Raw genomic sequence first — 16216 nt, forward strand, 5'->3', positions numbered from 1 at the left:
TTTTGGACTGATTAATCCAAGTTCCACAAATTAATTAATGTACCTTAACATGAATGGCTTATGTCAAGGATACTAGTAGCATAACTATATACAGTCATGTACATGTATATTTCTTTGATTTCAAGTTAATCGTGAATATACTTGGAATCGGGGGGAAAGTATATGTCATAGGACACGCATTAGGAGTTGGCATATGAATAGTTTTGACATACATGTACATAAATACTGCAATTACTGGGTGGATATTAATGCAAAATCGACACCCATCATTGAGATACATGTAGTAAAAATTTGGCAGCAAAATTCGTGGGTTGACTTATAAAATCCGGATACGGTTATCGGAAACTCCGGTGACATCTCTCCTGTCAGCGGCCTTATCTAACTCTCATATAGCTGGTCTGTTCCAGTCTCCTCATTAGCATGTATCTTAGCGGATCGAGACCGCGCTAGACTGTCATCAACTCCGAAGACACGCGCCAAGGGAGAAAGCGAGGGGATTCCGATTGTTTGGCAGAGAACGATAAAACGGGATGAAGAGATTAACGGCATTGATACGATTAGCGAGACGGAAAATCCATTATTCCATTTTGAATTATAACTTGATACGTTTCATTTAGAATTTAGTAACGCTTTGTGACATTTTTCGGTGACAATGGAGGGGTATTCATTATGCAGGCGCTGTTTGGTTATTGTCAATTGTCGACGTCGAGCGTTAACAACTCAGCGTATTTCCAATTATAGGACACTCATGAAATTTCAAAACATTACATAATTGTCACCCACTGGATGATGCAAAACTGATTAGGTGAAACTGAACGAAATTGTAATCCATTTTGTATCTCTGTCGCGCGTCATCAAAGCTATCGGAATCCCCTTCCGCCGCGAGTCATCAAACCGACCGGAGTCCCTCGGGGTTTGCAATGTGTAATTGAATATCATGATACCGTTGTGGTTTCGTTAGTACTCACGAAATATATAACTATCTGCCCATTTATGCAACATCCAAAGTTTTGCTAGAGTCTGTTATTATTTTCGATTAATATTATCTCAATTTCAAACTGTTGCTAATTTAACCATCTGCTTTCCTTTTATTGTTGAATGAATAAGTGTAAAGTTAAATAAGAATACACGTTTGAAGATGTCTGGTGATTGCTACTGTACATCAGAGTACGCTGTGTGAAAAAAGGAAAAACATATTTTTATTTACTCTCTCTCTCTCTCTCTCTCTCTCTCTCTCTCTCTCTCTCTCTCTCTCTCAACTTACACGTTATTTACGTTTATCACACAAAACATCAGATTCTTGTTTCAAACGACTCAGTCGCAACACAATAATAAGAAGATGTACAAATTATTTATAGCCTGTTCTATACATAAAATTCATTTTTTTTTTTTAAATTAAAAAGAAACCTAGCAACGACAAATTTTGTCGGAAGTAAAACTCAATAATTACGTAATTATTTTCTAAAAAAGCAAATACCTGATACTGAGTAGGGAGTATCATGTTTAGTATGATTCAGGGTATTGTCATTTGACTCAATGCAATATTCCTGCACTTTCATCAACTCACAATGGAGCATGCGTAATATCGAATTTTAATGAATTGGCAAATAAAGCAAATATCCTGGGCTCGATTATCATATTTATTTTTCCGGGGGCAAATTCAATCGAGAGAATGCTGAGTTCGTAATGAACACTTTTACATTAAATATACAAATCTGCACGGGATAATTCATCAATTATCAAATAATACTAATTAACGTACGATTGGAACCCAGCGCTATATTCACAAATGTATACCGGGCATATTTTTTCTTTTCTTTTCTTGTTTTTTATAATTATTTGTTGAAGTTATTAATTTCCACGATAAATATCTCTGGTCTGGGTGAGCGAGGAAAGTTTGGAATGTTTGGCAAACAAACAGAAGCGTATAAAGTCAATGCGTAAACATCATTACAACGTGCAAACTATTCTAATTTGGATCAATACCGAACTCGAGTCATCTTGTAGATTAATTAATCCGTTGGGCTTTCGGGTTTTTACCGTCACCCCGACTCCAAACGTTTCGACAAACGCAACTTCTTCTCGGGTCTTTCCGCTAGAGGTCTGAGAAGTTGCGATAGACTTTCCTAGCTAGCGAAACAGGAATTAATCAAATGCAGCAATCTTTATCTAAATAACAACTAACAATGACTTGACATAAAAAAAATCAGAAGAAAAAAATAAAATGCTTAATCTTGTTCGATGTTTTGCAAAAGTATTGTAAAAGTAATAGGCCGTCTGAATGGAAGAGCAGCGCCACGTGAATAAACCATCAAATCTCCACGTGAAAATCGTCATGCTTCGTTTAAAACTTGGTCTTCAATCTGTGTTTATTCTTCTCCCAGCGGTGCCCAATCATCCTTCTGTTTTTCAGACATTGGTTAAAATAATAATGTAAACAATTTTCTTATTTTCTTCCAAGGACAGTTGGGAGAAGGTGTACATGTATGTTGACGATAGGATTGTCGTCGCTTTCTTGATTAAGAGGGCTTGCCTTAGCCATTCTTTGACTTTATCAATCTCCTGGAAAAGAAAATCTCTTTGTAAAAAAAAAAAAAAAGATATATGACACTTTTCAAATTTCAAAGTTTTATGAGTTTGGAATTTTTCTTTAATTAATAATAGTTTTTGGCGAAAAAAAATCCTAAAACTTTCAGGGTACATGTAGATCTGTACTTTGTTGACTATCTGGCCTCCTTCAGAAAATCAAGCTTATAGATCGTCTCTTTCAAAAAGCTAGACATATGGTTTTTTTCTGTGTTATTTTAATAATTTTTTAATATTAAAAGTTTCATTTCTATCATGTATTTTTCTTGCCAAGTATATAATTCATAGTATTGTAAAACATTTAAAGGTACTTGCTTTAACCTCTTACACCCCCCCCCCTCCTCAACCACCACCACAAAAGAAAAATACACCATCATGAAAAAGAAAACTCTACGGGTCACTCGATTAAACAAAATCGCAAAATTACAAAATACTACTGACATAAAAGAGAACAAAGGACAGAGTATTGTCAGAAACCGCATTTTTCTCCTTTTTTGGAATATGAAATGTACAATGGGTTTATCTAGAGCCCCAAGATAGAGAGGTTTATAGGATTCTGGGCACCATTATCACGTTTTAAGCATTGTTCCCATTCCATCACACAGGGCAGATAGTCTATGTTCACAGAAACAAGCTGTTAATTTGGTGGCCAATTTTCGAAATGATATAATTTTTCTTCGCCAAATAATCGTAATAGATAAAGAAATATTCTTTTGAAGTTAGGATCATTTCATGAGGTGATTGATACAGCGTTGAGGCATAAATCACCCGCATTAAGCAACTATTTCAAATAACGCTATCTGAAGCTTCACGGCGTTCAAAAATAAAGCCTAGAATCTCTTGGTGGAGAAAAAAATAGTTAATTCGATATCTTATGGTGGTTCTGTGTATGTATCAGATACATCTATAATTCTTTGCATCGCAAACAAAACGGTGATGACAAAGAAATTACAAGTATGCAGGCCCCCGGGAGGCCTCGGGTTTTTTACATGACTTGTCTGTCAGTAGATCGATGTTCGGATCCCGTTGAGCCCCAGATCTGTGTAGCGCCCTTCGCAATCAGGTGCAGTGATCAGTAGCATCAAACGGAAGGGGCCTCCACATGGATCCGGAACGTGCACATCTATTGCTTTACCTACATTGATGATAAAACAGAAGTAATTCATTAGTTAATTAATACCGAGTTTTTGTTTGTGGGACATATCTTTTTGTGTTGTTTTCATTCATTCTTCTGGTAAGTACATGCACACTGTGCGTACTTGAATTCCTGTGATTTTTACTGTGCTATGTTTTACTACTTAAAGCATTATTGTTTTTCTACACTTAGAGTATGTATTTATAACTTTTGATACCTTTCGTCAATAGCAGGCACAAACTTTACTGTTGATACACATGTTCAGTGAATGGGTATTAACTGTGTCTATCAAAAGGATATTTTTTCATCATATTTGCACTTAGTCAAAAGACAGGCCTAGGGTTTTTTTAACTGCTAATTTCAAGTTCTTAGTCGCAGTTGAAAAATGATTGATTTTACCTAACCTTGTATTGAAAATATGCCTCTTTAAGATAATATCACTTTGTTTACAATAACTCCAGGCATGTATGTTATTTTTGTGCATAATTTGAATGTATAACTGTCATTTGAATTGGGCCTTTAGTCACTTTTCGTGATGAACATGGGGACTTGTAAACCGTCGATACTTGGACACTCATTGGGGAGTACATCTATACAAGTGGAACTCGTACTGAGCTGAATTTTTCAAAAGGTTTCTGCAATTATCATTGACGATCGTTTGGAATAATTAAGACAGTTTTTGCATGCCAAAAATTAATATCGGCTCTCATAGGAGCGGCTCCACCTCGAATCGAGTCATTTGACGGATTGATTGTGCCCCGGAACTCCTATCCTCTAGATACTATGGTGGTTTTTTATTTTCTCCATTTGATGGGACTTCAGTTAGGTTGATTGTAATTAAGGTCTTCTCTTTTGATTCTCGTTACGGACCGGGATGTGCAGAAAGTGAAATCTACGGTAACACAGGGGCTTAATTAGAGTAAAGACAAGGGGTGGGCGTGCTCCAATGTACTGTTTTATGCTCTCGTTTCTGCAATATGCCTAGAGGAAGCCGTGGGGTTTATACGAACTATTCCATTAAGTCAGCCGAGTTTGTAATTCAGCTCTTGCAATGAGAGATGTATGTATATATATATATATATATACACTGCACTAAGTGATATCTCATTTTTGTGTAAACAAGAAAATTAGTATAAACATTACTTAAGAATGTTTGCTCTATGAACGATTTGAAATAAGTGTAAGAAGTGATCATGAAAAATTGGCTTAATGCAATATAGTGTCTGTAAGATATACCTGTATAAACTAAACCCTATTAACCAATTCATGGTAGTTTTGAAATAGGTAAAATCAATCTCTCTGTTTTTATTATTCTTAGCAACAGACCTATCATGTTAATTATAGGGACATCTTAATAATGAAATATGAAGAACTTTCCTTAAAATCGTGTACTGTTTTGCAAAATTCGAAAATAGGAATCTTTGAATAATGATGGAAATTGGAAGTATACATTGTGCATTATTTGTACCAATGTGGATAAACTATGATTTAAAACGTACATGTACCTTTAAGTTAACTATATTTGTAAAAAAAAATTATTTTCATTAATAAGATATGATAATGAAAATGAAACAAGTTGCGATTATGTTTTGTAGACGGTACATGTACACGTTGTTTGTAATTCTTCTAAAAAGATGAAAAGAGGCCTGTTTCAGTGATGTCTACTGATAGATTCACTGAACTTTGTATTACTGAAACAAAGACAAATATATAAAATATTCATAACCTTATCCCAGATTTCATTGTCTCTCGCACTCAAAAGTGTTTCGGGTATTAATTAAGAGAGAGAGAGAGAGATCTAGAGAGTCCGACGATGATTGCATTGTTTGAACTACATGTACCGCGGTATCCAAAGATGACCGGTTGAACTCGGTTGCCCTCTGTGTTTTACGGTAATGAAATGGCAATAAATTGACCGTCCAACATCAGAAGCTTGCCCCTTCGTGCTACCGAAGTTCCTAACCTTGTAAATTTCCAATTAGACATATGGTCTTCCATGGGACAGGGGGTGGCGGTTTTATGTCGTGTGAGCGCCAATTCATTTAGATAAGCGTATGAAAAATGCATGGGAACATTGAAAAATAACACTGCAGGATTAGAAGGGGGTTATTGGAGAAACGAGTAAGAAACCCTCTTTGTTTTATGTCTTTGATAAGTTTTGTATTTGTGCACTCTGTCTTATTAGGTTTTATTTACTTGGGACGTAATTTACAGTGTTATAACAAAAATGCATTAAATTTGATGGAGTCGGATATACATATAAACTCTAACTTTAAAGTCGAAGAATTTATGGGAGGAAATAAAGCGTATATTCCTGCTAAGCTTTGATATCATTTGATCATCATTAAAGAAATAAAATGGGAAGCTGCTATGTAATAAAAAAAATTCGAGTTATAAATAAAATATCTACATTAGTGCACAGGGGGTCGTTAAGCCGAAAAGAAATATTCCGTCTCGGATTAATATTTCATTAGCCTTACTGTCGAAAAGACTTGTGCAAATTTGCATTTAGTAATTCTCTATAAATGATTAATATTTGATGATTTACTGTTGATGCTAAGAGCTTATTGTGTTAAGGTTAAAGAATATATCGTTTGGATCCTGAAACTTTAATAGACAAACTTCGTGAGTAAACGACGAGTAAAGGTTATTAGCAAAATTGATACAGACTTAGCTGAAAATGGCAGGCAGCCGTATGAATAAAATAGTTGACTGTTGCTGTGTTCCATTTCACTACTCGTCAAATGTCGGTTATCAATCAACTGTATACCCTTTTTAAGAAAGAATTGAACTTGCTACCACCGAAACCTAAACAAAGTCAGCTGTGCTGGTTACCGTATGAACTTTTAAATTCATCGTAGTTGATGTATTTTGATATAAATAGTACATTTCAAAATAATAAATAACTAAAAACGGAAAGCATACGGGAAGGTAGTGGGTGGTAAAATTTTGTACTCGATCTACTTATTTGTCATTCTGTGAATAAGTATCGATTTTGGGCTGGTTCTTGCTGACAAAGTTGTGTGGAGGTACGGGCGGGGGGAAGGGTTAACCGAGGAGTCATCGTTCGCTGTGTTGAGGGACACTTGCTTTGATCTTCCCGGGGGTCACCAAAGGTCGTCCATTATTTGTGGATTCGTAACACCTTGAATACATTAAGTATCACACAAAAACAATTATGCTAATTCGAACGCTAAATTATGTTCCAATATCTCTTTGAATGGTAAACTTGTGAAATTTTTTTTGCACTTGAAAGTCAAATTTTTTATTTTGAATTAGAATTTGAACGGACAATTATATGTAGGACACCAAAAAACAGTTTGTTCAAATCTGATTTTTAAATGACAGGGTGCCAACAGCCATCGAAACTTGGGTGTAGAAATCGATAGAGTCAAGAAAAGTACTACCTCTCCAAAAACATTAGAAAGCGCTCTGCATATTGGAGTATATGATGTTGCAAAGTTAAAAAGAATCCTAAAATAACAGAGCAATAAATTAATTTCATAACAGACACACGTGTACGTTTACGGCCTCTCTCCGTCTGCATACTGATCTGTAACATTTCGTGGCCTCCCACGAGGAGAAGATGATACATTTAAACTCTGTACAGTTTCACCTGCATGCGGGTTTTTTTGTCTCCTCCCCAGTTAGTCCGTGCAATGGTTGAACCGCGTACGTTCAGAGCTCAAAGTAGACCAAAGCTACCAGTGGTATAACTTTGTAAGGATAATATACAGTGAACCAGGTTTTTTTGTATTTGTGACGTCACGATGTTACTTTTTATGGATAACGGACAGTGAACCAGTTTTTGTTTTTATGACATCACGATGTAACGTCAACACCGCACCGTGAGAGATTTTATGATGTTTTATGTGTATGGCGTCAAGACTCAAACCTACATGATGGTGACTGAATCGATCTGAGACTAAGATCAACAAAAGCGATTAAAACTTTAGTTTGGTAGGCGTAGGTACCGTTATATAGTATCGCCCTTTCTTGATAGGTCTGTGGTTAAGAGGAGCTCTAATTCTATCACCACGAAAACATTTGAAGTAGGTATATTCTACAGAAAGTTAAAAGGTAAAAACCTCGAGTGTCAAAATGACACTGGCATTCATTGAAGCGCACCAGTTCAGCAATTCTGAATTGACACAGTTATGAAAGACATACTGAAATATTCCTTAAGGATTTACTCAGACGTTATCACTGTTTCTCCTTTATCTATTTTTTTTTCAGATTCTCTCAGCTGGAGTCTGTTTCAGAATCAGCAGCCGTGAGTTCTGAACGGAAGTGATTATTTTGTGACAATATGTCTACATATGACCACAGCGACACACACCGAGAATATGTAACAAAAATTCGGATTACGTAATCATGGCAATTCGCTTTCTTATATACAAAAAGGATTTAATTCATGTGCTGTTTTTGACTTTTCTAGTTTCAGGTAAGTCTCGTGTTTTTTCTCGCTGCAAAGTTTTAGTCAAACGATGTCAAAAACCTTATGGTTCTATGGCAAGTTTCAAGTACTGATACTGACAACTTAAAATTCATTACTTTATTTAAGATCATGACTTTGGTGGCAAGCAGTAACAAGATTAATTTATCCGTATCGATTGGGTGGTTTTCATGCCCTTTTTTGACAACTAAATTTATTTGCAACAAGGGATTTCGATCAGACTCTGTGGGAACGTATATTTTTTTAATCAATGTGTTCAACACTTCTTATAAACTATCCTTTGATGAATGTAATTAATTGAGGCACAAATAGAATGTGTTATATACGTTTGTAAATGAAAATGAATAGCTGGCGTTTAAATATATCGATTTCAGGGGGGAAACGAACGCGCCTTTATTTATCTGTCTTAAATATCTTTGAATATTTCGAATTTTTCCTGACCTAATTAGAATGCATTAATTAATCTTTGCCAAATCTATATTTAGCATCGAAACAAACAAATCAAAATGAGTTTTTAATGAGCTTGCCTACACCCATAGAATTAACAAAATGTTAAAGATTTTTTTTTATTTCATTTGTTTATAAATTCGTCGACATATATTTACTTTATCTTGAAGCATCCACGTAAACACAGGAAGGTTTTATAACCACAACATAAGCACATATTAACTGATTTTTTCCTTGTCTATTTCATCCGCATGTGAACCTTAATTGATTTCGTTCGTACCTTAACTATGTCAATAATCTCCTTACGATATGAAAACTAATAAAAGAGATCTGAAGGTATCTTGTTTGCAACAACAATGCCAGGGCATATTGAATTATTCTCGCTTCAGTGTGTGTTTATTTGGAAGATGAAATGAATTTGTTGTATCGCCAGATGTTGATACTTGTGGCATGTACATAAGAACACATAACTGGTTGACTCAATAGACAAACAACACAAGCATTGGTTTTACGTTACTAGCCATCATAATCCCAAAGGTTGGTTTGTATTCCCGAAATAATAAACAATCTTACAAAACATTACTTTACAGCTGATATTTTTCCGCGTAAAGACAATCTGTTAAGGATAAAACTGTTTTGACCCTACACAAATATTTTCCATACCTCCGAACTAACGGTTAGTCTCTAGAGAATACAACCAATTTTGCTAAGCCGAGTCGCTTCTCTAACAGGTTTTAAAAGTCAATATTAATTCGAGGGATTGTTAAAACATTTATATTTAGATGACATATTTATCTGATATGCAATCAAATTAAACATTATTTAGAAATGATTTACACTTCGCTATGTGAACGTTTGACAAACCCATAAATTCAAGAATCGGCGACGCGCTTCATCGCACGTGAAATGTCGCCGATTCCCTATACACCTTACGCGCGGTCAAATTGGAACTTACTTTAAACAATCTGTTTAACAGCCTCCTTTAAAATTCATGTATTAACGAGTCACGCAGTTTCTATGAGAATAGCTAATATGAACGAGTACTAAGTGATAAAAACTCAAAGATTCTGAAGCTGAACTATTGTATGGGCCGCTGGAAAAAGCGCATGTCTGTTTAACTAGGCATATTGTGTTTCTTTAAATCTATAATTATGAGTCTCTTTTATTTAAAACCGTCAGTTGTTTTTGACAGGTTCTATGATAAGAAGGTTGTCGATATCCGGAAATCTTCTTTTATTATTTCTCCACAAGATGTCGCCCTAAATATTTGTTACTTTTTGTGTGATTAAACAATAGGTTGGAATGCAATGCATGTTTATCATTTTATCTTTTTTTCTTTCGTTCTTTTTTTTTTTCATTGTACAAAATTCGCATTCTGTCTACTTTTGTATACTACGAAACTGAATCAATGTAATGTAAAGAAAAGATTAGATGTCGATGAAAAATTCCCACATGCAACAGATTCAGGTTACGAGATTATAGACTTCAATTTGTAACAGCAGATAGATTTTTAACAACTTAGGGTAAAGACGCATACTGAATCCACGTCCACCACTATCGTCAGTGAATCTGAAAGATCTACGTTTTAATGTAACAATATTATTCGATAACACTTTTTGGGGGTTTGCAATTAATCGAAGAGATTAAATTATGATAGTTTTTACATTTTAAATGCACAAAAACGGCACCAAAAACGCGCGTGTAAAAGTCATTTGTAGAAATTTAAGAATGGACGAATCGTACAACGGACATATTGCGAGAATTCGCGGATTGTTTCCTCGTCTCTCGGTGGATTTCGTAAATGTTTTTCAGGGATTATTTCTTGTTTCTTGGCAAACACATAAATTTGTCAATAAAGTTTTTTCGCCCTGTCTAGAAACTATGCAAAGTTATATTAGCGAAACTAATTTATCTTTCTCAAGCAGAGGCCATTTTTGTTGCACTTTACCGGGTAGTATTTTTTTGCCTATTGCAGAAAATATTTTTCGAGAGAATAAGAAAAATCTATTGAATAATTAAAAATATTTCCAGGATATGTTTATAAACGTCGTTTATTCATAGGTCTTTTAAAAAAGAGGCGAATGGATGCCGACGGCATTCATGTTAAAAAGTTGAAAGCGCCAGACAGACATATTATTCAAAGGTTCTTGAATCATTCAAACATCCTCCACGCGATTGCATTATGGCAGGTTGTTACGTCTGACATTGATAGGTTAAAGTGGTTAGATTAGAAAAAAAAATATATAAAAAAAAATCTGAAAGGAAACTCTTAATAATGATATAACAACCACAGAATAAAAGGCCCTCTCCACTTGTCGTGTCGCTTCAGTTATAAGCTTTATGGTGTGCTGTTTTAACAGACGCTATGTTAAGCATACTTAAGACTCTCAGAAAAGCATGAATGGCCGAGTATGTTGTGATACTTTTATATCGTGCGAAAATAAGACGAATTTGAAGGATCTAAATATATTTTGTTTTGTAGAGCGGAAGAAACAAAAGCAAGAAAAAAAGTTTTTAAACCTGCACAAAAAGGTTCATTGGTATTTAACAGAGTTTGTATTCGATATAATGGGCTGACGCAATCTAAGAAATCGCAAGACGTCATGCAGTCGAATTCAATAAATTTGAAATGTAACATGAAAAATCTTTCTTTGATAATCCAAACTTCAAAGAAATAGGATGAAATGATCTGTCGAGCCAACCTGCCTTTTCTCTCTCCATAATACCGTGCACTCTACTCAAGCGATATTTCTGTGTTCTTATTTCAATTATATACTTAATCACTTAAATCTTTTTTTTAATGAAAGCCATGTATATAGAATATAGAATAATGACACACGGACGTTTTTTTATTGTCGTAATAATTTCCATTTGTACATTAAACAAAAAATTCGCAAAACCAAACAAAAACCTTTTACACACATAAAAAAAATACAGACTATAATGTTAACATTTAAATAAAACAATATTTGCAATTTGATTTGTTTTAAACGAAACATTCTGCAGGTAACTGTACAGGAAGTGGGGTAGAAAATGTGTTAATGTTGGTGAAAGGATGATATTGATTACTAGTATTTAATCATATATTATGATCAAAATTTTTAGTTTACAATGTACAACAGCGGGTGTCTATGTAAGTATAAGATAAAGACGACTGATGAAAACAAAACACAGATACCCAGATAATTACCATGTATGATGCAGAAAAACATAAACATTTCCCAAACTCGCGGCAGTTGCTCTTGCATCTGTTCAGAACAGGAATAATAATTAGCTTAATTGAATCAACATTGCTTTGAATTCGTATAATTTTAAAAGCTTAACTTACGTTCTTTGAGTTTAGTATGCATGTGACAGAAAGCTGTCAAAGTCTGTATGAGTTGGTATACTCTATATAATTATGTACGTATACCAATGGAGACACCCAATGGACCTGTAATATTTAAGTTCACGTTATATACTTCCACATAGGAATAGTATATATATATTTTCAATCATCTCTAACTTAAAATCGTCTCCAATCCATTATTAGATTTACACTTCATACCAGTGACTTTTTTTCACAAATTGATTTTTTTCTCTCTCTCTTTTTTAACAGTTCTATCACGATTTTACTCACAGGAGATAAAAATTAAAAAAAAAATGCTTTAATTTTAAATCAAGATTGAGACAAAATGTTTATAATATGAACTACTTTTATATTTTTCTGTGTCCAGTCTGTGTTTTGTTTGAATTGTCATAGACATATAATATCTGCAGCACAAATCTACGTGCATGCATGTACATTTAGTAGCTCTAACTAAAGTAAATGGGATAAACAGTAGTTTCTCGGCTAGAGTACTTTTCATAACAAGTTTATCTTTTTAAGAATACAAGGAAATTAATAAGCGTCGTTGGATGTCAGTAATCACTGAAAAAATTGAAAATTTGTATTATCTTTAATTTAATTTTTAATCTGTACATGTTTTCCTATGCAAAGGGACATCAAACAGAGTAATAAAAGTAATACATTTTACACCAAAATATGTTTTAAAAAGAGGAAGCTCTACCGACCAACATACAAGATATGTAAACCATCATGAGATTACTTAGTATCTGGCAACTAACTTGATTCTACATGATATAAAATATTTAAATACATGTTCATGATTTAATGGACCTTTTCTCCTTCCACAAACTGGATGCATGACATACTAGTAACCTACTTTTTGCTGTATTAATGTAGGAGACGCGATGTATATTGCTATAAGGTCCTGTGTTCTTTTCTTGCTCGCCTCCCTAGGTTTGTTTTATCACTAAGAGATTCCTCTCTCCCCGATCTATGGGCCCCAAACGTCAGATGGGCGAATCAGTCATTGGCTCTGAACTACATTCTATTAGGTTGTAAAAGCCAAACTCGATTACAAAGAACCTGTTTCCGCGATATGTTTGCTGCATAACATTATAATCACTTGCAGAAGGATGTCTTCGGAGTTGTGAGTTGAAATTGACTGCGACAAGCCGTAGTTTCGTAATGATTTTCCAGGCTATCACATCCGGTGTATCACCGACGGGAACACGACAATCACGTGGTGTCAAGTGTCATCACGGAACGGGGAGGGCCACACCAATATTACGTCGGCATACACACTGACTCCCCCATAAACTTCGGCTCTCTCTGACAATCACAGATACTTGTGCCGCGGGAGAGACATCTTGTGTCTGCTTGTTGCGGGCAACTATAAATCCTTTGTAACATTGCTTTTCTTATTTCTCGAGCGAGTGCATTGTTTTAATTTTTTAAGAAATGGTTTTTGGGGGGTGAGTGTTGTGATTGGGGAGGAAGGGGTCATCAACAAGCCTACAGTTTTTCAGGAGAAAAATTATTGTTTATGGTACATGTACTTGAACATCAATTGGGTTTTATCTGTTAATTTATAATGAATATGCTTTATTACATGTAAAAAGAATATTATGACTTTGTTCAGTTGCAGTTGTGTAATAGACTTTTGCCAAGTGATAAAAAGCATCATTCAAGAAATTCTTCTTTAACCTGCATGGGCTTAAAACTTAAATTTAAATGGTTTATAGAATCAAGTTTATTTTTTTTATAAATCATACTGAATTGCGATGAAACCGCAGTAGAACTTTGTGTTTTTTCAAATACTGGTAAGGTTAATGTTTGGAACAATAATTAACAATAAGTATGTAAATTTCGGACAAACCATGGCTTGGTAAAGTTGGTTTTTTTTTATATATAAAATCCACGTGCAATATAAACGTGTCATTTTTTTGCAGGTTTGTACGGTAGACCTATAGTTAAACTGTTTTTTTGCAGTGCGTGCCTATAACTACAAGAGACAGGTGCGTCCCACCTTTTTGGACACTGGCCGCCGTAACATTACAGTGGCTAAGGGGGGATTGGCCGAGCTCCGATGTAGAATTAGGAACCTGGGTCCCAAAGAGGTAGGTAAAACTCGGCATGCCGCTGTACATATAATGGAGAATAGTAACCAAATATTGAGACCGAATTCTCTAACGTGGTGAAAATTTCGGAAAAAAATTGTAGGTTTGTAAACATTATAACATTGTTTTTGTAATCTTGTATTTTAAATGACTTCAAGTGTTAAATGCAGTGTTTGCACTGAAAATAGAATTAACGATAGAATGTGCATAAATCTATGTTAAGAGTTGTATATTGTAGATAAATACGAGATACTTTTTATAAAATGTTGAATCCTGTATATCTACGATATTGCTCTTCTTTTATAAGGTAGAGAAAATAATAATAATAAAAACACTCCAGTTTTCATCGTGTACTTGAGTGCTTTTGCAAAGTTATATCCTTGATAGTCGTTCTGTAGAACTAACACAGTGATGAAAGTATAAAGTATAGGATACACGTGCTATGGCACCTGTATGTTGTAATATTACGTGTACAGTGTCTGTAAACACAAGTTAAATGAGGAACACAAAGTCTTAACACATGAAAGTACATAAGATGCAAACCATGAAAAAAAATCAAGCACGCCTTTGATGCAAAAGATATTTTTCGGTTAACAGGAACGTCGATTTTAGAGAGATACATAGTGTTCTACAAAAGAAATGTTGGGTTAAATATTTTTATTAGATAATTAGATAATTCCTTCCATGTGAATATTTGGCATTTTCTTTTTCTTTGCCTCTTCTCCTTTTGAAATAAAAAGAAAAAAAAACAGGAGAAAATTCGAACACTGTATGGAAGGTGTCCGCCTGTATTGAATTATATGAATTAATCGGTAGTTTTACGCCAAGTTTTGAAGCAGAATCAATTAACATTTTTCTCTGTGTTCGCTGTCATTTCGTCAAATTATCCGAAAACTGATCCATCTGATTGTCGCGTTAAATTGATTTTTATGAGTTAGTCTCGGAGACATTTTTGACAAGTATCAAAGAAGATTTGTCGCCAGTTGATTTAGAGCCATAAGACAAGGTTGTACCACCGTGTAGTGTGGCACTGATCGAGGATCGAACCCTGATGTCGTCCTGATTAGATTAAGTGGATCATCAGTGTCTGCGAGGACAACAGAAATAAACGTAACACAATGAGTCGTACGATAAATGCATGTGGCATTGCTGTTTTGTGCATGTTCAGCTATTTCTTAGTTGGAGCGATTTTATCCTCGTTTTTCAACCCTCTTTGGACATACATAGTATAAATAACTTCCGGGTTTAAATCGGATTTATATCCAGTAAAATGGGTATAAAGTCTGTCGTGTTGATGAAACCTATCGTTATCATCGCATTGCCGGCATATGTATCCGTTCATAATTCAATCAAACTGTACATTTGGCAAGAACTGTTTATTCCTCCAGACACCTATACAAGATCTCATATTTCGAATATGAAATTAATTTTTGTTGCATAATCTATATTACATCATTCAAATGATCTACACATCAGATAAAAGGCTACCTCCGTAGGTTGCAAAAACATCAATTTTGAGGAATTCAAACTCCTTTAGAGTTGAAGGTAACTGGCGTGCAAGGTGTACATCTCAAATGAAAAAGGTTTCCCAGGACGGCCCTTTAGTTCATTGATAATTGCTCGCGTAGTGAGTTCGTTGTATAATGATTATTTTTATGCAAAAACAATTTTAAAGTGCTTAGACATCAGTGGAGAAAAGTTCACATAAAAAAAATTATCATTTCAAGTATGTTCTACGTGTATATATTTCTAAACAGATATTGATTAAAATTTTGCAGAGAATCCACTTAGGGTACAAAGTTAGAATTAAATGCTTAAAAAGGAGAGGGATAAACCAATCAATTAACTTGCATGCTCCATTTGAACTAACGAAAGACTCCATTGGGACTTTCTTTTTTATGCTATCAGAGAGGCAAATTGTGATAACTTTATTGTTGATAAAATGATTGATAATTTCGAAGCTCAGACTCAAACAAACCATTCATAGAGTTCAAACTATCTTAATCAGACTGCAGGGCTGGTAAAAATGGATGATCTTTTTGTCATTAACTAGATATCCAATCTTATCCCGTTCGTTTCCTTACATCAGTGTAAATAATATATTGATACTATGCACAGCATCACCGTTTCTGTAGATAAATCATAAC

At 34.6% G+C, this 16216-nt stretch overlaps 1 protein-coding gene across 7 annotated transcripts in view; it reads left to right on the top strand.

Annotated features, from left to right (window-relative positions):
* LOC105327018 (zwei Ig domain protein zig-8) overlaps nucleotides 1-16216 on the top strand; it is a 28107-nt gene that overhangs the window by 2742 nt on the left and 9149 nt on the right. For 3 of the 7 annotated variants that reach the window (XM_011427287.4, XM_011427291.4, XM_011427290.4), the window contains exons 2-3: nucleotides 7958-8165; nucleotides 13942-14069. In XM_011427287.4, the coding sequence (XP_011425589.1) occupies nucleotides 8096-8165; nucleotides 13942-14069 (198 nt within the window). In that variant the 5' untranslated portion in view covers nucleotides 7958-8095. Of the gene's footprint in view, nucleotides 1-3604; nucleotides 3821-7425; nucleotides 7802-7957; nucleotides 8166-13941; nucleotides 14070-16216 lie in introns of those variants that run through there. The other 4 variants (XM_020066708.3, XM_011427289.4, XM_011427288.4 and 1 more) reach the window with 4 other exon arrangements.

Source organism: Magallana gigas, chromosome 6 (assembly GCF_963853765.1).
Source record: "Magallana gigas chromosome 6, xbMagGiga1.1, whole genome shotgun sequence".
Classification (NCBI taxonomy): Eukaryota; Metazoa; Mollusca; class Bivalvia; order Ostreida; family Ostreidae; genus Magallana; species Magallana gigas.